A 22,673-nucleotide genomic window follows, 5' to 3' on the forward strand; every position below is an offset into this window, starting at 1 on the left:
CCTTTGTATGCAGTGCAAAGCCCATCACCATCTCTATATATTTACTAGCATGTTTATGTTTCCTACTGCTAGTAGATAGTTCTCAATGTGCCATCTGAGAGCTTTGAGGCTCCATTCATCTGACGTAAAAAATAAGGCAGCTGTTCCGAGGGTTGCTGATTTTCAGGGAGGTCTTACTGTCACTAATTTGTGTCACAGAATCAGCAAGGCCTTCCTTTCATGATCAAATTAAAACAGAAGTTATGACAGGTGTAAACCTGATGATTTTTAATTTGAAGCACTTCTCTAAAACTCATTTAGCCTTTACTTCAAAAACTTGCATGAGCAGCTCTTTACCACCATCTTGGGTGGTTAAAATCCCATCTGGGATTTTTTGCCAAAACTGAGGAAGTCACAACTTTGCTCATTACATTTTATTGGGCTTTTTTTCTTAATTTCTGAGCTACACCAGGGATGGAGCCCTCCGCAATTTGTTTTGTTTTGTTTTGTTTCCTCATGTTCACGCAACCACCAGCGGTTTCAGTGACCACCCACCCCAACCGTTTGTAGGTGCTACCTTGCTGCACAGGGTGCCTTCCAAGTAGCTACGCCGTGGCTTGCGCCAGTGGCAAACGCCGTGCGCAGAAGTTTGCCGAGGGCGTTTGCCAAGGCACCAACGCGCATTTAAGCCACGTTTTTAGAGAAACCCTGTTCTGTAAGGCACTGGGGAGGGGGAGCGGGGCTGGCCGGTGCGGCCCTCGGGAGGGCCGCGGGAGGGGCCGCGGCCGGGGGCGGGGCCGGGGGCGGGGCCGGGGGCGGGGCCGGGGGCGGGGCCGGGGGGGCGGGGGCGGGGGCGGGGCGGCCCCGCCCGACGGAGCTGTTCACGGCAGCGGGTGCTGAGCGCCGCCGCGCCGCCTCGTGCAGCCGGGCGGGGCCGGCGCCTCCCCGCGCCGCGCTCGCGGGTGCCGGCGGGGGGAGCCGGTCCCGCCGCTCCCGCCGCCGCCGCTCCCGCCTGCGCGTCGCCGCCGCCGCCGCCGCCTGGGGCCATGGCGGCGCTGGTGCTGGTGCTGCTGGCGGCGCTGGGCGGGCGGGCCGTGCTGCCGGGCGGGCGGTGCGCGGCGCCGCTGGCCGACCTGCGCTCGCAGATCTCGGGCGTGGAGTCGCTGCTGGAGGAGTTTCGCCGGCAGCTGCAGCAGGAGGAGCCGGGACCGCCGGCGGCGGCGGCGACGGGCGGCGGCGGGGAGCGGTGCGGCGGCAGCAGCAGCTTCTCCGCCAGGCCCGATTCCATCATCCGCACCAAGGACTCCATCGCGGCCGGCGCCACCTTCCTGCGGGCCCCCGCCGCCGTGGCGGGCTGGCGGCAGTGCCTGGACGCCTGCTGCGCCGAGCCGCGCTGCACGCTGGCCGTGGTGCAGGGGCCCGGCCGGCCGCGGGGGGCGGCGGCGGCGGAGCTGGGCTGCTACCTCTTCAACTGCACGCACCGCGGCCGCCCCGTCTGCCGCTTCGCCCCGCACCGCGGCTACAGCACCTACAGCCGCCGGCCCGCCGGCATCGCCCCGCCGCCGCCCGCCGCGCCGCCAGGTAAGGGCCGCCGCGGGCGGTGGGGCGCGAGGCCCGGCCCAAGATGGCTTCGCGCGGGGAGGGTGGCGCCGGCCGGGGCCGCGGCGGGCCCGGGGAGCGGCGGCCCCGCGGCGGGAGGGAAATGGCGGCAGCCGGCCCTCGGCGCGGGGGCGGGCAGGGCCGGCGGCCGGGCCCCCTCGCCGCGGCGCCGCCATTTGCCGCCCCGCGGGGCCGCCGGCGACGAGGGGGAACCGTCCGCCCGGCTCATGAGGCATCGCCCGCGGCGGGGGAGGACGAGGAGCGCCGGGCAGCGCCGTGCCTTTCGGCGGGCCCCCCTGGGCCGGGGGAGGCGGCCCAGCCATGCCCGAGGATGCGAGGGCTTTGCGGGCTGTGCGAGTTTGGAAAAACCCGGCTCTCGCACCTCCGCCTGTGAGGAGCCTGGGGGGTGACCGCGCCAGGTGGCCGGGCGCCGGGAGCCGGGTGGTGGGATGAGCGCGTCCACGGGCCCCGCACCCCCGGGGGGACCAGAGAGGTCCCAGCCGCGTGGATCAGGTTCCCCGGGGGAACTGCGGGTGCTGGGCGCCCCGAAAAGTGGGCGCTGCTGGTGCCAGCTGCGCCAGAACCTGGTGCGGTAGCCTGAGAGGGACTTGCACAGCAGCCGAGCAAGAGCGTACCCTTCTCCTTGGGGTGCTGTTGGAAAGTTATCACCTAGGTGGGTTTCTCATTCACTTAATTCAGAATTTTTCCTGCTTAAGAACTTCGGAGCTAGACTGAAGAAAAGGGTATCTCACAGGTAGTCCAGAGGCAGCATGGAGACTCTATGTAACCGCCTGGGCCACATCAAAAGCAGCAGTTTGTTCAGCCCTGAAGCGTATTTAAGAACAACGTAATCCAGAGCAAGCAGCTGTAGATGAAAACAAGTTTGAATTTCTAAATTTGGCATGTTTCCTAGCATCTGATCCAAAGAACTTACTCACACTCCCCCAGCTCCTGTTGTTAAACAGTTGCATCTTAATTCATTTTGTCTTAATTTCATTATCTTCTGTTGACAATACTTTCCTAAATGTCCTCTTCTTCATCTTCTTCAGCAATACATCTCAACTTAGGTAAATTAGTCACTGCACGCAACATGAAGAAAGCCAAGTGGTGGTATGAATGAAAACTCTGTGTCCAGATGGCACCTGCTGTTACTACTCCCTTGGCAGGGGAGACCTCAGGCTTGAGGTCTGTCCAGTCCTGCCCATTTTACAAGAATGCCATTTTACAGGAATCCCCTGGAGATAAGACAGAGCCGGGGCTCAATTTTTAGAGGAGTTACGATGCCTAAATATTTTTTGCAAAGTGCATGGGCGGGTAAACTAAGGGAGCTGTAGGGAGGAACTTGTGGCAGTAAAGATGATCTTAAGATGCCAGAAAAACCCAAGGTATGATTTGGACATTTTCAGTGGGGGAAGTATTAGATTCACAGTACTATTTATGTAGCTACTTTTGAGTAATTATGTTTTATAACCCTGTATGCATTTGCAAGATAGAAGGCTTAAGACTAGATTTTGCATCGAAGTCACAGAGAATTAGGCTTCTTTGAAAACCTGTGAAAATATCTTCAAATCTCCTTCATCATTTTGAACTGCCTTAGTTCCATTAAAACCTGGCCCTAATGTAGAGTGCAGTTATGGCACTATATAAATAATACTACTGTTCAAATGATACTCTACCTATTAGAAATCTTGAATTCCTTGAACTCTTGCGTTCTTGAATGCCTTGCCTTTTAGGCAGCTTTCGTGACTATCAGCACTGGGCTTGCAAGGCAATTTCAATTCCTAATCTGCAAATTGCTCTGTGTCCTGTTGGGTTTATTTGAAAGTCTGCCTTGTGGGTGATGGTGGTATTGGAAACAGGAGATTATGACTTCTTAATGCAATTACACTGGAGCTGAAGCAGAGCCACGAAGGAGGATGAACTTTTATTCAAACATCTGTCAGCCGTGACATAGACCAGGAGAGATAAAATGAAGATTGAATTATTTTGCTCTCTGATGTTATGTTACCACTGCAATCTTGAATTGCATTGGAAAATTAATCTGGACAACAATGCATCACAGGGTGATGAAGATACAAATCTCTTCCCTTATGTCACCCCATGATTGAATTTAGGAAATAGAGGAAAGAGCTTTGCATTTCAAGATTTTCTGTCACAAGGGCATCACGTTTCACCTGTTCTTTTTTTTTTCAGTGTACTGTGATGTTGTCTTCTACCGTTTTCTTTTTTATAATCCCAAACCAACATTTATCCATAAACATGGTGTATTTGTAATTCCAAAATATTTCTGAGCATTAGTATACAGTGATCTCTAGGGTGTTGTGGTTTCATTTATGTTAAAAATCTTCAGTAAACCAAAACCAATTGCATGTTTAATTCTGGGAGCAGTTAATGACAGTATTCTTCAGATCAAGTGTATCTCTGTGTACTTCCAGAACAGTCAGCGGTGGGATGAATTTCTGGACTGAACATTCCAGTGTCAATCTGAGCCCTTCACTTTACACCCAGTTTGTGCTGGTTTAGCTGCACTTCCAGGCAGTTTGTGCTGGGTTAACAATAAAACCCCGTATGCCTATACTGAAAGAAGAGGTAATCCTTTTTGCCTTTGTTAGGTAAATTTTTAAATTTTTTACGTAGAAAGAAAGAAGACTTGAGTGCCTCACCAGAAACGTCTGACTTTCCTTCTGTGATACTCACTAGTGGTGAGCAATGGAGGATTCCACACAAAGGTAAACTGATATCAAAGAAATTCAGGTATCGGTAGTAAAAAAACCTTTTATAACAAAGCCTTCATTCAGACGACTGGCTGGCAGCTTCATTATTGGCAGGCCAAGTCTGTATAAAGGATGGAGGAAGCAGAACAGATTAAGCCTGTTGTCTTACCCCCTAAGAAAAAAGGGTTGCTCATAAAGTTGCAGCCCCTTTTCTAGAAGGCAATCAGCTCCAGCATCTCACAGTGTTGATCTAGTATATCAGTTTCATATTGCTTATTTACACTCAATCTAAATAATCGTTTGAAATGGAAGTTAAAAGATGCTTTATGAGCTTGATTTTTCTGCTAACCTGTGGCTGATAGCCTTTTACTCCCATGAGCGGTGGTTGTAAGTGGCTCCTGAGTATGCCTCCTTGCTTTTTTATGCTGACTTCTCAGAAGCATGTATTCCCCAGATTTGGAGGTGTTTCACTCTTTAAGGATAATGTATTCCATTGTTTAAAACATTGCTGTGGAAAGAGTCTTTAGCTCAATAGGCTGTCTCCTCCCATGCCAGATGTCTCTCTCAGGCCGGTTTTTTCTTCACTAGGGCAAGAGACAAGCTGATTTGCCATTGATTTACCTTTCTGAGGATGTTCTGGTGTCTTACAAGCGAAGGCATGGTGCCTCCATCCTTTGGGACCAGAGGCCTGAGCGTGGTCCCTCACTCATCTTTAGCAAGAATTTCTGTGACCTGCCCCAACGTGAAGTGGTCCTGCCATTGCAACTCAGGCTGCTGGAGTATAAAGTTAGTCCAGGAAGAGAAGATCCTTATTGCTTGGGGCCCAGGGGAAGCGGGGCTTGTCTCTGCCCCTGCAGGGCATTGATCGAGTCATTTAAACCAGACAGGTGATATGAAACCACTTTGCAAGGTAGAAGCGGCAGAATGGGCTGTGCTGTTTCAGACCCAGGTTGGCCTCTTTTTGACAGTGATTGGTAAAGTAAATAATCGTGTGAAGACTGTGTGTAACTCATATATACCAAATAAAAGTTGCCTGGCACCATAATGATGGTGTTTATTAACAAAGAGTATTTGGTTTTTTGCACCTAATGTTGCTTTTTAAACATAGTTGGGTTTGAGAACTTAGTGTATCCAAATTAGGCAAAGCTTCCTGTGCCAGCTGGATAAGCAAGAACTGTTTCATACTTTCTATTATTAGACCCTGTTTTTAGTTACTTGTACGTTTTCCTAACTTAAGGCATTTGCCTTGAAATTTTCTATGCCTTACCTACTTCTGAGGAAAACAAGAAGTAAAAAGTTTGCTGTTTAGTCAGTGATAAAAAATTGTCCCACTGCTCCGATGAGCTCCTTGCCTTCGAGCAAGTTCTTGAAACTGGAGAGGAGCACGCGCAAGGGAGAATCCCTACACGGATAGGGAAATGCCTTTTCTTTCCTTCTGCAGCCCTGCCCACACTGAGTGAAGTTACCGCCTTGTGTTCAGTAGATGCTTTTCTGAGCTCAATATCAATATCCTGTGCAGGATATCCTTTGCAGAGGTCAAGAGCAGAAAGCACCCGGGCACTTCAGGGTGCCGGGAACATCCCATGCCCAGAGGAGGAATGAAACTTGGGCAGGGAACTGCAGAAAGATACGATCTTGTGGCTAAAGTTGTCAAATGCTGTCTTGTAGAACGAGATTTTATCCATCTCTCTTCCCTGCACTGCCTGAAGGTTGCAGAGCAAATGACTTAAATCACTTCTGACAGGCCATGTCACTTAGCGTACCATGGGTTTTGTTAGTCTAACCTGAGAAACTTGTGTTGGGATTGGCAAAAGGACTTAGTACTCACAATTTTAATCAAAAGGAATTGTACTTTGAATATAACAGAATACTACGAATCCTAAATAGTCTGAAAATCAAGCTTTGAATGTCTTAAATTGGGCACTTAAAATCGGTGGTCATTTCTGATATTATTTTTAGTCATTGTGTTATTGTGCACTGCTTCACCAGGATGCCAGCTTACGTTAAATAAGTCTTTCACTCCTGTAATGATGTATTATAAAAAGAGACTAAAAGAGTATTAAGTTATGCAGAGTGCTATAAAAGGTGTGCACTGCCATCTGAATATGTATGTAATTCATATTTAAATCCATTTTCCTTCATTGAGATTAAAATAACACACTGATGCTAAGAATCCTGTAGTATTAGTGAAACATCCATTAACACAGAGAGGTTTTCTATGCCATGTGGTTCTAATGTAGCAGTTATTTCCTGAAGACATCACTGAATATGGAACAGTTAACTAAAATTTAAGTAGACACTACTTCACTTAACAAAATGTGCACTAATGAACATGTCTATCTTTCAGGAAGTTGCACAGCGGTGAATCAATACCTTAACTAAGAAAAAATATGTTTTATATAAATAATCACTCAGCTTCCTCTGATAAATAAATGAGCTTCTCTTTTTTTTATTGAAGAAGAAGAATACGACGAGCCTCCACGGTGCAAGGCAGGACAAGATATTGTGCTGCAGTCACCTGTCGACTGGGTGCTTTTGGATGGCCGAGAAAGCTCAGATGACCGTGGAATTGTGCAGTACGAGTGGACACTGCTGCAAGGTGACTCATCGCTTGAAATGAAGGTATACATGCAACCTTGCACATAGCCAGTCATTCGCAGATTGTTGCGTTCATTATGGCACAGTTTTAAATGTAGAGCTAAAAATATTAAATGTATTCAAATGGATATGGCTACTTGGTGCCAAAATTAGGATGACTGTACAACTTGCGCATTTATTTCATAGAACCATAGAGCAGGCCAGGTTGGAAGGGATCTCGAAAGATCATCTCGTCCAACCTTTTGTGGGTCAGGGAGCCTAGATGAGATTATCTAGTGCCCTGTCCAGTCACATTTTGAAAACCTCTGGTGATGGGGTCTCTACCATGTCACTGGGGAGGTTGTTCCAGTGATTATTTCTAGTGTTCTATACAGTTCGTCTGTATCTAGATGGCATGAGACAGCCAGTTGCAAACAAGTAGATGCAAATTACTGTATTTCAGCTCTGCTCTCTTTCACCATTGTTTGTGCTCACTGCACTTGGTTTTTGGCTTCTGTGATCCAGGTTAGAGACACCTTAGGAATTCAGTTACTAAAAATAATAAGATATTTTCACCAACAGTATTCTGTCAATGCCTATGGAGAAACTGCAAAGAAATAAGGTCATGTAGACATTAAAAGATATCTTGAGATACTGTTTTATTGCATCTGTACAAGTTCTGTGCATCTGTGCAATTTGGTTTCAACTTAAAATTAACCGTAAAGGGAGGGATTTTCCATCCTACCCTTCTTTATGCATGCTGTAGGAGCAGCAGAAAAGGAAAGGAAAAATGTCTCAAACCCATAGAGCCTACTCACAGTCTGTTCACAGCCCACAATACGCAGGGCTCAGCAGGGACTCCACCTAGAGCAGGAGGGACATGTTAAAGGGGAGAGGATGTGGACCATAGACCTTGCTGTTGCTGAGATGCTGCCGATGGATAGGAAGAGTTTAAACAGGACAGCATGAGCAATGGGGACAGTCCAAAACCCAAGAGGCCATGTTTACCAGTGCCACCATGAGCAGTACCTGACAGTTGCTGCTTACGTCTGCTCAGCTCAGTAACATCGACGACAAGTTGGACAAACTACCAATATCAGCAAAGTTACTCAAGATTTGTAATGGTGGAGCAAACCAGAGTTTTGCCTAACATAAAGAGCTAGCTAAATGCATTGAAACCTAAAATTGTCATCCACGGAAAAACTCAACGGAGCAATTGGTTATTCTTTAGTCTCCTGGAGGGCAGTGTAGGTAACGTGTAGGTGATTGAAAATCACCATGTCATGGTTAGGAAACATGCTGCTGGATGAACCCTGAGAAGACAGTTGGGTTTTGCTGGTGAATATTACTGAAATTTATGCACAAGTAATTTTTTATAACCATACTCCTTGCAGAAAACACAGCAGGGGGATTATTAGTTAAGGCAGTGCTACATATTTTTGCAAGTTTTGTGTTCTACTGCAAGATCCGTATCTGTGGAAGGGAGACTACAGTCAGCCAGTTCTGAATTCCTTGAGGCTGTACTGCCATTTGAAACTATGTCAAAGACCACTGTGAGTTTGTTTATCTTCATTTATTATTTTATTGGCTTGAAAAGTAAAATGTCAAAAGGCTTTCATAAGGAGTGCAAACAGCATAATACATAGAAAAGACCAGAATGAAGCTTCGAGAATAGTTGCTAGATACCATCTGCATAAAACGAACATTTTGTTATCAAGAGTTGTTAATCTGACCCTTTGCAGAATTATTTTCTGTAAATAGCAATCAAATACTCTTTAAATATCTCTCACGTAGTAATATATCTAGAGTAACACAAAAATTAAAGTTAATAAAAAAAATTAATGTTCGTTTTTTTACTTTTATTCAGAGTCACTCATAAAATAGAGACCAGTCTTAAATTTATTTAAACGTGCAAAATTAACATTAATCTTGGTAATTTCTTTATATTTGATAAATTAAAACAATCTTGACACAGGTTTATGTTTAGATAGATATTTTTCCATTGTGTTCAAATGGGCAGGGTTTTCTCTTGCAGATATGTACCCTGATGATTATCCATGATAATTTAATTTTTAGAGTTGAATTAATAATTGTGACTATTCATACAATCTTCAGTTGCTATCTTTAGTGCTTTAGTTGCTATCCTGAAGTTACTGGATTTCATGTCATCTATTCTTAGAAAACTATATATGAATCCATAGCTACAAGGGAGAATGGGGCTGTGTTTACAGAAGATAAAAGGCAGCTGTTGCACTGCACTTATGTACCAAAGAATAAATAGAAGGCTCAGGAGGGGGAAGGACTGCTATAAAGAGAACTTATCGTATTGTAGAAGAAAGCCAGTGGAAATTTTTTTCTATTGTGACTGATTATCGCTTCTTAGATAATTTGCTTCTCAGATTGCTACCCACATGCTGTAGCTGCGCAGCTCTGTGACACTTGTGGGCAATTCCTGGGCTTTTTGAATGCTGATCATTTGGAAATTTACTGTCTACTTTGAGCCAAAGTTTGTAAGAAAGCAGGTACGGTCGGGCATTCTTCAGGGCAGGACGGAGATAAAAAGGAAAGCACAGAGGTCACCAGGAGGAGTGGCGGCATATTCAGAAGTCAGTGGTGTTTCTCTGGCTCTGCACTGAGAAGAGAGTCGGACTCCACGGCTCATGAGTTTTAAATACCGTATTTGCTCTCCCAGCAGTCATGGTGAACAGCAGCAGGTGTTTCTTAGAGCATATTTATTTCTGTAATACAATAAAGAATAATATTCTAAAGTGTCATGTACTCCATCAGGAGGTAATCAACAGCAAGATCAGGTAACTGAGTGCATTCAGATAAATAGAAAAGGAAAGAAATTTCAGTTAGGAAATTCACTTACCAGATGAGAAAAATGAATTTATCAATACACCCTGCTATAAAGCTAGGTCTAGGACTCTGTTATTATATTTATCAAAAATTCCTGTTCTCTTTGAGGCATGAGAACCAACTTTAAATAAGCAAAACCAAAGGTCTTCATTGAATTTTGGTTTTAATATTAAAGATAGTCACAGTGGCTTTTAATGTACCTTTCCGGTACTTACAAAGATAACCCTGTGTGCTTCATTTGTAAAAATACACTACATGTCCAATAAACCTGCAGAGCTTCTTTGTAGTTAATGAAGTATGTGTTACTGAATTCTCAGACAGCTGAAGTTATTTGTGACTAGTAATTGTCACAAGGCTAGAAAAAGTTCAGCATTTGATACAAATACCATACTCATTTTATAAAAACTTATTTCTAAATGACCATTGTACTAGTAATACCAGTTTGGCACCTGTTTTAAATTATCATAAAATAAGTTACTTTGCTTTTTTAAAAATGATCTAATCCAATTTTAACTGGTTTTATCTCTCTCTCTCTCACATGACTTTCTGAAAACTAATGTTTAGGTCACTCACTATAAATGAACTTCTTTGCAGTTCAGAGCAAGGCATGGAAATTCAGCATGGGGCATGGAAAAATCCAGTCTGGCAATTTGTAAAAGTTGCAAGTTACTACATTAAATGTCATACTGGACAGAGGTGGGCAGTCATTAACAAAGCAGTGCTATCAGTCACCTTATCATAAATCAACATATAGCAAAAGTAACTTCAGTGAATACATGTATATTGTCTAAAGACTAACTCGGTAGAGAGCAAAATGTTTTACTGCCTACCCTCTAAAATTACATTTCGAACTACCGAAAAATTGAGTAAAATTTATGGTTCCGTTTATTCTCCAGTGCTAAGATCCACAGCTCCGGGTAATTGAGTGTACCATGAAAACCAGTACATAAATATCAAGCATGTTTATTTTTACAAATGGATGCAAAAAAAAGACCAAAACGTTACAGGTTGACACACATGCCTGATTGGGCTGGCTAGACTTAAGAGAAGTATTTAACCTGCATGAAAAGCATTGTACAGAAATGAGCTCCCTATTCCTGGAAGTTTATGGATGGATCCTTTATACCATTTTTTTTTCCCCACTGTGTTTCTTTAATCAGGTACCACAGCCAGGAACGCTGAAACTCTCTCATGTCCAGGAAGGCGGGTATGTTTTCCAGCTAACTGTGACAGACACCGCAGGTCAGCAGTGCTCTGGCAACGTCTCTGTGACCGTTCTGCCCATGGTTCATTCTGCAGTAGGTGAGAAAATGACTGGAGCCATTGCCTGTGTGACACCCGGGGGATGATAATCAGAGCAAGGGTCTTGATGGAGGCAGAAATCTTATTCTCCATTTCTAGTGTATTATTTTGCCCTTATTCATTACATAATGACATCTCTTTCAGTTTTGGATTGCTGTTTCAAACTGAGGAAGCAAGCAAGCGTGTTTGTTAGAGCAATAATACTTTCAAGCATTTAAATGTTCAGCCATGCTAATAAGCATGCAGGGTTGGAAAAATGAAATACTGCTGCATGTATCAGGCACATGGTAACAGTTCATTGTATAGTCAGACGGTGCGTGGAACGTGACAAGGCTAAAAGCGGTTAATAGTAGGTGTGACACACAAACTAATAATAATATTGGCCTGCCTCTGTAGTCTAAAAGATGGGATGGTTTCTTGTTTTCATGCATTTAAGCTTTTCTGTGTAACAGTTGTTATCGAAGCCTTATATTAGTGGGGAAACTGAAACTGGAATTGACCCATCATTTTAAAACTCTGAGCTCAAGAAACATGTAAAAAGCATAAAAGGTAGAAAGTAAGTTAGATTTCAGTGGCTGTCAGTTCTGCACTCTTTAATGCAATCACTTCTAATTACATTGTAATTAGCAAGTTGCTAATAGAGATCTGCTGCTCTGGCACAAAGTAAAGATTAAACTAGTGTCATGACTATGTTCAGCTGAACCAGTAAAAACTTTGCTCTGCACCAGTGCAGTATCTCTACGTGAGAGGGTAGTCTCAGTGGCAATAAATTAATATTACAAAAAACACTTTATGAGTCTGTTTAATAATGCCTGTCTTCCAGTAATGGATGATACAGTTGTATTCATTAATGTTTAGCTAAAGCAGCCAGAGAGGTTTGCTGATTTATTTATTTGCTGCTGTGGGTATCTGTGGTATCTTTTGGGTGGAGCGTGTAGAGGATTTGCTGCCTTTTTATTTCTTCTAATTCCCCAAGTCCATTTGCAATTCAAGTGCTACTGCTATAATTAAACCAGTCCACGGTGCCTTAATGCATGCAAGACCTGTGCTATTATTAGTGCTGAAGTTTAGGAGATGCATTTTCTAAGTATGATTTTAGGGGTTTTAAACAGGTGCCTGTGTTCCTGCCGTACTTTCCTTAGTATTGCGCAGCTTTTTGGTACATAGCAGGAAAACAACCAAAGGCTGTGACTTCCTTATGCAAATCGATTTGCTGTTACAACATTAACCAAACACTGAATTTGATAGTGCTTTACGAAGCAATGAACTACGCCGCTGTTGGAAAGACAAAAGCACAGATGTGAACACTTGATAATTACAAGGTCAGAGTGGGTTTCAGGAAAGCTTTGAGTATGCAAAATGAAATGTCCAGAGACACTCTCCATTTCCAGGGGAATGTAAATATTAAAGCAGGCAGCAATCAGTTCTTTCTGGTGAAGGTCACTTGTGAGACCTTGTGCTTGGTCCTGTTCTGGCATGTGCTGTATTGGATTTACATTGCTGATGTAAATAAAGGACAAGCATTCTTTTAGTATTTTAATTAGGTTGCAGAAACATGCCATAAAAGATCCCATATAGTCCATATGCGTGCATGTAAAATAACATACTGTCAGAAATCCAGAATGGGTATATAGTAGGAATTATGTGTGGAGAGATGCAGTTACAGCCGTAGAGATTTCATTTATTTATTTTCAGGACTGTCCTGGGTCTTTTAAGCCTGGGAAGATCTCCTCTCAGCTTCGGCCAGCAGAGTTTAAAGTGCTGTAGGGGTGCTGCACAAGGTGTAAGGTGCAACAGCCTCCAGGCTGAGTATTCCTGTAGCAAAGAGATTGCCAGAATAGTGATGAGGGTGCCAGGAACAGCTGTTAGCTATATTAGCTTCTGTATAGCTGAGCCTGGCCTTTCTTCAACTTTCTGCCTTGTTCGTGGTCCTTCTTGACATAGCGTGGTTTTGCTTTTTCCTTGGTGCTGCAGATTTTAGTCTTTGACTCAGTATTTACTGCTTGGATTTCTCTTTCGGTAATTTGGGAACTGTTTCTCAACAGCCTGTGTCGGGGTTTGCTCTCGCTACCAGTTTATCTGCGATGATGGCTGCTGCATTGACATCACGTTTGCTTGCGATGGCGTGAGACAGTGCCCTGACGGATCGGATGAAACTTTCTGCCAGAACTGTAAGTGCACTGGGCCACAGTGTAGATTGTGGAAGTAACCGCAGCCTGATGCCCCTTCTGTGGCCTCTCTCCCCGTGAGCAAGCAGCTTGCGCCCACCCTAGAGCCTTTCATTGGCAATAGCACATGGGACGGTTTAACGTCCGCGTACAGCAGATGCTCAGAAACTAACTCCCTTTTCTTCAAAGCATATCGAAACTGGCCAAGGTCTCCAAATGGAAGATTTTGTGTTAGAGTTCTCAACATTTAAAAGACCAGTTCTTTACTTGCATGATGATTCTGGAAACAAGGACCCTGGTCTTGATCTGAAAGGGTGTCTTAGAGGTACGCTTCAAAGTGCAGTTACACACCTTGCAAGAATCTGAAACACTGGAAATGTGAGCACGTAGGGGAACCAGTTAATTCACCATCGCTCTGTTTGCTTTCATGAGTCATCCTCAATATGTGCCCATGCTCAGCTAAGTGAACAAAAATCACCAGCGGGTGAATTGGCATGATGGCTAACCACTCTTCCATTGATATTTCAGTTGCTGGATTTCACTTTAGGGTTCATCTATATACTCTTGCTTAAGAACTGACAGCGGGCAATTGTTAACTTTCTATGTATCTGGAACTCACCATTTCATCGTATGTCTGAACCTGATGAACTTGTTTAGCTTGCCTCAAGGCCCATATCGCAGGGTCTTCATCAGAACACTCCCACTCCTTTCAATTCTGTATAAAAATTATGATTTTTGTTTCTGTTAACACAGTCAGCCCGGGCCGGAAGACGGTGACTCATGCGGCTCTTGGCACTACCCAGCAAAGGACTGTAGCACTGACAGAAAACACAGATGAAAACTTCTCTGCAGAAAACACTCTGAAAGCCACTGCCAGAAATCAACCACTTCTTTCAGTGGATGCAGACATGTCTAACCAATCGCTTTCTCAGGGACCAAAGAAACAGATCAGTGGATTTGTGCCAGGTAAGAATTGAAATTAGCCAGTTTCAATAAATCTTTCTCTCTCAAAAAGGAAAATGTCTTGCACCTTAAATTTAATGAAATTGTCTTTTGGCGCCTGGCTAAGAGTAAAAATTTGCAAATGTACAAAATGCAAAAGAAGCTTGTAATAATTTACAACTAAGTATTGCTTTATAAAGTTAAGTCTGGTTCTTACCAGGTGCAAAAAGAAAGTTAAAATGTAGAAATGCTAGGAGAAGAATACTGTCTTAAGGAACAAAACATGCAGTGAGCTAAATACAAATTCTGCCACAGGTTCAGTTGTGTAAGCTGATGTGTAAGGCTCTTTAAATCTGTAGGGGCATACCTTCAGGAGAACATAATGAAGCACTGTTCAATTTGGGTGAGAGTAATTGCATCTCTCCTGGTGCCAATCGATGACTTTTTTTTTTCCACCTGAAGTAATATCTTGAATTATTATGGGCACTTTTTTCCTGAAGCATGTCTCCAGGGTAGGAGAAGACACTATAGAGAAGGCTCAGTCTTTGGTAACAAGGAACCCCAGGTCCCCAGTAGTATTCTCCAGAGTGGCTGCAAGCCTGTTGTGAGTCAGTGACAGGCAGAGTCACCAATCCTTGCCTTTGTAAAACTCCAGAAGTTGCAATGAAACTGGTGTGTCTCTTAAGGTTCTTGCTGGTAAATTAAAATGAACTGAAATGGCAAGTGAATTAAGGCAAAACTGTGTGCACAGAGCCTAAAATGAGTGTGAGACCTCCCACTTTTATTTCTTCAGAGTTCAGGCTGATTCTTGCTGCCCAAGATGCAGCTAATTATAAACAGCTTTATTTTCTCGTTACAACAGAGCAGTGCTCAGTGCCCTCTGCTGCTGACTCTTGTAAAGGGCACTTCCCTGGTCGGCCCTTTGATGTTTCTTCAGATGCTTGTCCTTCAGCTGTGGAGACCGCAAAGGGAGTGAAAACAACATTCTTCAATAATTTGACTGCCTTGGTGAATGTATAGGAACTGATAGCAAAGTCCTCTCTCAAATGTTTCCCCCTTTTCTGGGCGTGTAGATGACCTCGGTGCTCCTTATTGGAATGACTTAAAATTCTGAAGTCTGCCCCAGACCCTTCTCGCTCGCATAGTCCTGAGTGACACCTGATATGGGGCCACCGAAACTAAACATCAAATTGCCAAAGGGCATTGCAGGCTCCAATGGAAAGTTACCTGCTAAGTAGGTCTCAAGAATCATTGGGCTTGTGAATCCAGAAGTAAAACCAGAATTGAGGTCACCAACTTCGGCAACCTATAATCAGAGGTTATAATTGGAAGTGCATGTAAAAGTGTGGCACTTTTGCATAGTCATTTTCTGTGTTTACCCGTTGCACAGTGACTTACTTGCACTGTTTTTGCTCTCAAGGTAGCCTTTTGCACAGCAGTAGACGATAAAAGAAAAAAAATATTATAAAACTAAAAAAATGTGATGGGACTTCAGTGATTAGTGTACTACCAGAAGCTGTTGTAATCTTCTTAATTTTAAACAGGCAAGATTTCCAGCTGACCATGTCTGGTTTTAATTCTTGTGGTTTTAATATTGCTCTTTTGACAAGGCTCAGGCAGAATTTAATTTCAGTTAAATGATACTTAAGGATGTCCTTGTAGAACAGAAGGACCCAGTCCTTACTGACCCAGGAGCCCAATACTTTTAACCAAAAAAGCAGCAAACAGCTCAGAGAGTTTTTAAATTGCCTATGGATCAGTTCCAAAGAGGATGCATGTAGTGGGACATGAAGAGGTGCTGGGTACCTGGGTCCAAAGTGCAACTGCCAAAATCTGCTCTGAGTTCCTGTTTTCTCATATAGAGATATAAATGCCATAAGAATCACATGCTGTACGTTAATGATTCCGGGAGGTCCAGAGAGGTTCAAGTCCTGCCCCACTGGCAAGCACCACAGTCTTTATGGAGTTGAGGAGACAGGCACCTAACCTATTCCTAAAAATCCACCCAGATCCATTAATTAGATTTCTCTCCATCACTGCCATCTCAAGGAGGTTACAGACCGAATCTAATAATTAGGGACTACAAAAATGAGAGGCACAGAAACACTGGAGCAGCTCCATGAAGCCCGTCTGGAAAAGTGTTAGGGAGGGCAATAATTGCTAGATGCATTTTGAGGAGAGATAAGCAGCACTGAACAGCAATCACACCAACCGCCTCAAAAGTTCAGCAGTTCCACTGGCAGAAATCCTGCTCTGGGATGGACTCTATCCTGAGACAGCGCCGGACCCACTGCTGGTGCCAAGGCAGAACCTGTGCCTCCGAGTCACACTGTAAAGGTCTTTGTTGGACCAAGACAATGATGTTGCTCGTTGGCCTAGAGTTGACTTGGCAAGCATCCAGGCTCCTGATACACTATTATAAATAAATTTCAAAAACAAGCTTTAGTGACTTCAATGTCAACATGGTGAAAAGCTGTCTACTTAAGATACATATTAAGCGGCAACACAGGCTCCAGCTTTTCACTTGAGAGCGCTTCATTCAGGGCTACATTTGTCTTAGTTCTTAGTTGGCATTTGCAGATCATCATGGAAATACAAGCCAGGAAGGAAAACATGATGCTCTTAGATCCACTGACTGCAAGGCAGAGCAAGAGAAGGTGTTAATATTAAGGGTAATTTACCTACTGGAGACGCATGTGGCACATTCTAGGTGGCTGCTAGACACGATGCTTGATACAGGAGCTTTCACCTGACTTTGAAGGAACAGAAGTTTTTCCCGAGGAGTTACAGGACTGGGGAGTTGCTTTGTTTTCTTTTTTACATTTGTTTTTATTACAGTGGTGGTTACAGTACCAATAAAGACAGATCCCTTCTGCTACTTACCTCCCCATAAGCAGCTTTCATCTCTGAGAATCCAATAAAGATGTTCCATAATGGGACCTCCTTGTCAAGGACCATCTTTTCTCCATTATAAAAGGAGCTGAGCTAAGCTATAATGTTTTGGGCGGTGGGATAGTTCCTCACAGCAGGAATATGAGCTTTCTGCCTATAAGGGTAATTTGTCCCGGAATTCATTTTCTCCTAATAGTTTCTCTGTTCCCAATTTCCCTTAACCTGCCTTCTTTACTCCAGTAGCCCCTCATGTTTGGCTTTGACTTGATACAAGCTTTTTAAGGATTTACGCTTAAGTATGAAAATGTGAAAATATGCAAGTCCAAGGTAAGGACTTTTAAAACTTCTACCTGACCTAGCAGGGGGACCTATTCACAGTAAAGAGATTAAAAAAAAAAAACAAAAACAAAACCCCAAAAAGTCATTCATTGTTGACAATGGGTGAATCTTTTTCTGCACGCCTGCCTTTCAAGTGGGATTCCTCTACAGAAGGCTGACTCCAGGAGAACACCAAGTCCAACTTAGAGATAACCTCCTCAGGCACTCAGGGATGGAGTCTTCTGCAACAGACTCGTGGTTTACTTTTTCCCAAGCTGAAAGGCCAAACATCTTCTTTCGTAGTTGGGAGCAGATGCAGGAAGAGGCATTTGATGTCAGTAAAGGAGTCCTTTTCCTTTGCACACATATCTCCATAGTGAAGTAACCCAGACTGCATCTCCTCCAAAAGCCACTGCAGCATTTCTGCATGGCTGCCTCCGAAGTGCCCCGGCGTCCTTTTCCAGGGAAGCTCTCAAGCCCAGCTGCATATTCAGGCATTGCTGCACTTGTAAATGAATATAGCAAAAATACAGTTGCAGCAAAGCACACTGGAGTGAGCAATGGGCTGGTTCTAAGCAGCAGTAGCCAGTATAGCAAACACGGTCATGCAGATGGGTTGAATTCACAAGCAGCCTGAAGATTTGCACTCCCCAGCATAGCCAACTCAAGTGTATAAATCACCATAACAGCTTTGCATTCCCCTGGCACGGGGTCTCTGCCTCTCCCCAGGCTGCCCGCGCCAGCTGTTGTGCAGTACTGTTCAGGGCTGGGATTACAATGTTTGACTGAGTGCCCAGGCCTTAGTCATGTTTTTGCAGCAGAGGAATCGACAGCAATAGCCATAACCTAGATCTCTAATTTAGGGTAACTGGAAAGGGCTATAAATTGCAATTTCCTAGGCACGGACTAGAAAATGAAGAGAAAGTGAAAACAAAACGAAACCCACATAACATGCTTTCTGTCAGGCTCCTAAACCTGTTTGGGGAAATCTCTCTTTGTTTTCTAGTTGATAACAGATAAGATGTTGAGCAGTATTGACTCTGATAGCCCCTCTAGTCCTGTAAGAACAGCCACAAGTCTTAACAAAACCCTGGAAGTTTTATTGAAAGGATTCTGTAATTCTTCTACCCTTCCAAAATTTTCCCGCTAAACTTCTCTCCAGATTTGCCAAACGTCTTTACAAGCAGTTAACTTAAATATTCGCTTTACCTAAATGGCAGGGAAAAAATTTCTAAAACAGGCATTCAGATCTAGCCTTGTCATACAGGCTGGAGCAGCTCTAAGAAGAGTCTATGTCTTTTGGGTATTTCCAAAATAAAGACAAATATTCATTTAATTTCATTTAAGGAAGACAGAAGCAGAAAACAGCTGCTCATTTGTGTCTCAATTACATTTAGGTTATTTTGCACAGCTCTGATACCATACGGGTACAGGACAGTTTACTCTTCAGATTTCCTTAAGTCCCCTTTACATGCCAGACAACTTAAAGAGCCTGGATGAGAAGGAGGGCTGCGGCTTGTTTCTAAGGCATTTCCTCACAGGTGAAGTCAGTGTTTATGCACCCCTAGCCATAAAGGCAGGGCAATAAAGCTAGAGCCTGGGAGGCTGGGCGGTGCCTTAGAGTGGTGACATTAGCACGAACCTGATGCCAGTATCGATGAAACAGTTTAAGCTTTAATTAATGGTCGTGTGTATTTGCTGCTGCCACTGACAGGGAGGCATTCTGCAGCGCTTCGGAGCTGTTGGTGGTGGGTGGGAGTTAGCGTGATGCATGTTCCAAGCTAATTGACTTAAACACTTCCTTAACGCCCACCACTATATGTAATTCCAATTACAACATTTCACATCCATGTTTTACAGACCTTGTAGCATAGTATGTTTCCACTGGCATTCACAGTTCTGAGGGCTGCCAGCAAATATATCACAGCACAGTCAAAGTGCCCCTCAATATTTATCAGTAAAAAACAAATACAGTCATTACATTTAAAAACATAGGCGTATTTCTGATTTTTGCGAGGGTGTATTGGTGGATTAAGCTGGCGTTTTTGCACGAAGTGTCCCCATAGCTATTGGTGTAGGGCTTCAGCGGGAGGGCAGGAGGAGGGAGTCCCAGCTGAGTTACCCTTTGCTCCTGTGAAGCGAAACTGCAGCCGCCTGCACTCCCAAGACGAACGCTTCTTAGCAGCAAACTATGCATTGTCGCTTCTTGTGTAGTTACAGTGCCCTGCTGTATCTTCTGTACTACACAAAGCTGAAGTGACTCCGAGTCAAGTATTTTTATGTCTTCCAAGTATGTAAGTTCTGCATCTATACGTATCAGGTAACAGGCAAAATTAAGGTAATCCATGTAGCCAACCTATGCGTTTCCCGGTTTACAAGTTCCAAGGGTGGAGATTAACATAACTTGAAATGGCCTCATTTTCACCTATATATAACTGCTTTAGTAATGTTTTAGCTCAGATTGGTCTATAGCCCATTATGGAAGTTTGTAAAAGAGAATTTATATCCACCTTTTTTTAGTGGAAAATGACCCACTTGGGTTTGGTTGAGATGCATTGTGGTTTGCGATGCAAAATTGAATTTACATTTTAGCTTTAGTTTCACACTCTTTCAAAAATTGAAGTTCTACAATAGGAGTCATAAGTTCTTAAACTGTTTATTAAATTTAAGCGCTTTCACATTATTTAATTCTAGTGTCCTGTGGATAAGACTTCCTTAGTCATTGAACTGCAATATTCATTTATCTTGCTTGACTTTGTGCAGATAACAGTTCCTCAGGGAAAAGAACTGATGATAAAAATGGGAATGGCATAATTGCGCCAAAAAGAGATCAGCTTGGAGGTGGTCGTCCAGTCCCAGAAACAGGTAAGACCGACCATGTGAATTAATTTTGAATTATGTTAGTTTTTCAGTCAGGTGCTATAGATTCAGATACTATAGTCAAGAATTGAATAATGTACTTCCATATTCTGAACTGTTCCTAACTTGTATGATCATACAGTTTAGTTTCTCAGCATGAGTTGCTCCAAATATTAGCACCTAAGTGATAGACTAGCTGTATTTTTAAAGAAAATATTCAGGTTTTCTCTACCAATTTCTCACTGTATCAAATAAAGTGCAATTTCTCTTAACCTCATTGTAGGTGCTGTGTTACCCTTAGCCTTAGGCTTGGCCATCACTGCTTTACTGCTGCTTATGGTTGCTTGCAGACTGCGTTTAGTGAGACAGAAGCTTAAAAAAGCTCGACCTGTTACATCTGAAGAGTCCGATTACCTCATCAATGGGATGTATCTCTAAAAATTGGATTTAGGTCAGTTGTTTTCTCCCCTTTCTCCTGTGTCCATGAACCTCTGCCTCTATAAAAGGACCAAAACCTTTAGTTAAGTTTCACGTGTAGAAGAAGCCTACGAGATGAGGAACATGTTCTTCCCCTTCGGTGATAAAATAAAAAAGTGTGTAGATGCCCGTGCTCGGAAAATAAGAAGCGTTCAGGCTTCAGAGAGTAGCTCCAGTTGACTCTTGTGCAGAAGACACAGCAAGGTGGGGACACCCCAAACTGGATGCGGGGTGCCCTTGCCCTCCCCGCAGCAGTCGGGGTCCCGGCCGCGGCAGAGCGTGCCCTCGGGCCCGGGCACCGGAGCAGCCAGGGCCCAGCAGCCCCGGCCGCGCTGGCCGAGGCACAGGGGGAAGCCTGCGCCACCCTGCTCTCCTCCGTGCTGCCGCCCCCGTGCTCCGCTCTGGGGACCGGGACGCTCCAGACCAACGCGTGTCCAGCAGAGACTGATTTGTGTACTTGCCACCTGATGCACTGGGAGTATTTTCATTAAAGAATTTGTCTTGCTTTGTTAATAAAAAGCAATCGCTATCTAAGCACCAGCTTTTGTAATGAAATTTGGGATTTAAGGAACAAAGCGTCTTTTTTTCATTAAACCTCTGTGCAGCTAACAGAGAGTCATGCTTACTAAATGCTAAAATGGAAAAACACAAGTCCTCAGCGGATGAGCTTGGACTTGCCAGTGCTCGACAGCAGTCATGTGCGATCCCAGGGCTATGTCTCTCCCCAGAGCTCAGGGCTTGTTCAGCTTTTTCCACCCCTAGCTTGACACCCTCCCTGGCGTGAGAGAGCAGCACGCAGCGGCTTTTACCCGAGATGCCGGAGTGTAGGATTCCTGCTGGTTATCCCATAGCTCCCTGCAAAGCTTGAAAGCTTCGGCAACCTGCCCTCACCCCAGCAAAATTCTCATAGAATTAGAGCAAGTAATTGATATGTGTGAGTGAACTTCAGATGTGTTAACAGTAAAATGTGTACAGTACATGTTTTATATACATACATATATATACACACACACCGTGCTGTCTACCTTGTTTGACTGTCCGAGGATGTCACATTCATCACGGGTCCCAATAAAAACAGGCAAATGAGGCATGCGTCTTTTGTACTTCAGTAACTTCAAGTCAGCAGGAATATTGCCATGATACAGTTCTTCAAGTTGCTCGGTCTTGATTACTTTATGTAAAATAGCTCTAATAAACCTATTTTATTCTTACGTCTCTGGCATTGCCTGTATTTTCAGCTACCAGCTAAATTTTGTGCTACGAGACCATAGCATGAGAGCAGACAGAAGTACATTTCTCCTCTCTGTGAAACAGCCTTAAAAGAAGCTGGAACGTGTATGGTGGGGGGGAGTTGTTGAGATATTTTGTTGTGGGAAGACCGAGAAGAACAGGGCGTCTACCTCCATGACCTGTCTCTCGAGCAGTACTTGAGCTGAGCAGGACAGCGGTCGCAGAGCTGGCTGTGCCAACCGCTCAGGGAATCTGGTTGCCACTGCTCCTTGCTCAGAGCCCTCCTGCCACGTTAGGCAAAGCCTGGTTGTTCGTACTTCAGCGTTACATTGGGTCCAGGAGACCTGCTGAAGACCGCATTTTAAATACAGCCTTCTACGAAAGACACACTGCCCATCTGGTTGGGGTATTATTTCCCATCATGGAAATTTGTTTGGGGTTTTAATTAAATATCTAATTCTCCTTCACCATCTTACCACAGCAGCAAGAAAAGTAGTCTTTTCTCACTGTGCCCATAGTACTATTACTGACACCCATTACTCCGGCACGCAGCCAGCAGGAGAAGGAGAGGTTTGGTTTTGTTCTTCCAGGCAGACAACAGCGAGATCCCGCACGGAGCATAAGCCAGCTGGTACAGCCGTGGTGCGAGAAGCTGCTGGGCTTTCCAGTCACTTTACCCAACAGCAGGCTTCGTGGCTGTGCTGCTGCGAGGAATCAACCTTCATGGATTTCGCATATGACAAGCCAAGAAGAAACA

At 44.3% G+C, this 22,673-nt stretch overlaps 1 protein-coding gene across 1 annotated transcript; it reads left to right on the forward strand.

Moving 5' to 3' along the window:
• The first annotated feature begins 1,025 nt into the window (after positions 1 to 1,025).
• LRP11 (LDL receptor related protein 11) lies at positions 1,026 to 21,897 on the forward strand. The gene is made up of 7 exons (XM_075146182.1): positions 1,026 to 1,560; positions 6,751 to 6,914; positions 10,889 to 11,030; positions 13,076 to 13,201; positions 13,952 to 14,164; positions 20,114 to 20,215; positions 20,493 to 21,897. Exons 1-7 carry the CDS (start codon positions 1,026 to 1,028, stop codon positions 20,645 to 20,647), a joined length of 1,437 nt encoding a protein of 478 aa, XP_075002283.1. The 3' UTR covers positions 20,648 to 21,897.
• The last annotated feature ends 776 nt before the right edge of the window (positions 21,898 to 22,673 follow it).

This window comes from Calonectris borealis, chromosome 3 (genome assembly GCF_964195595.1).
Source record: "Calonectris borealis chromosome 3, bCalBor7.hap1.2, whole genome shotgun sequence".
Lineage (NCBI taxonomy): Eukaryota > Metazoa > Chordata > Aves > Procellariiformes > Procellariidae > Calonectris > Calonectris borealis.

Bases quoted from the DNA above. Each gene is read 5' to 3' on its own strand.
- LRP11 (XM_075146182.1), top strand. From the start codon at position 1,026: ATGGCGGCGCTGGTGCTGGTGCTGCTGGCGGCGCTGGGCGGGCGGGCC. The intron at 6,915-10,888 runs GTATACATGCAA...TTCTTTAATCAG, and splicing joins ACTCATCGCTTGAAATGAAG to GTACCACAGCCAGGAACGCT. The intron at 14,165-20,113 runs GTAAGAATTGAA...GACTTTGTGCAG, and splicing joins GATCAGTGGATTTGTGCCAG to ATAACAGTTCCTCAGGGAAA.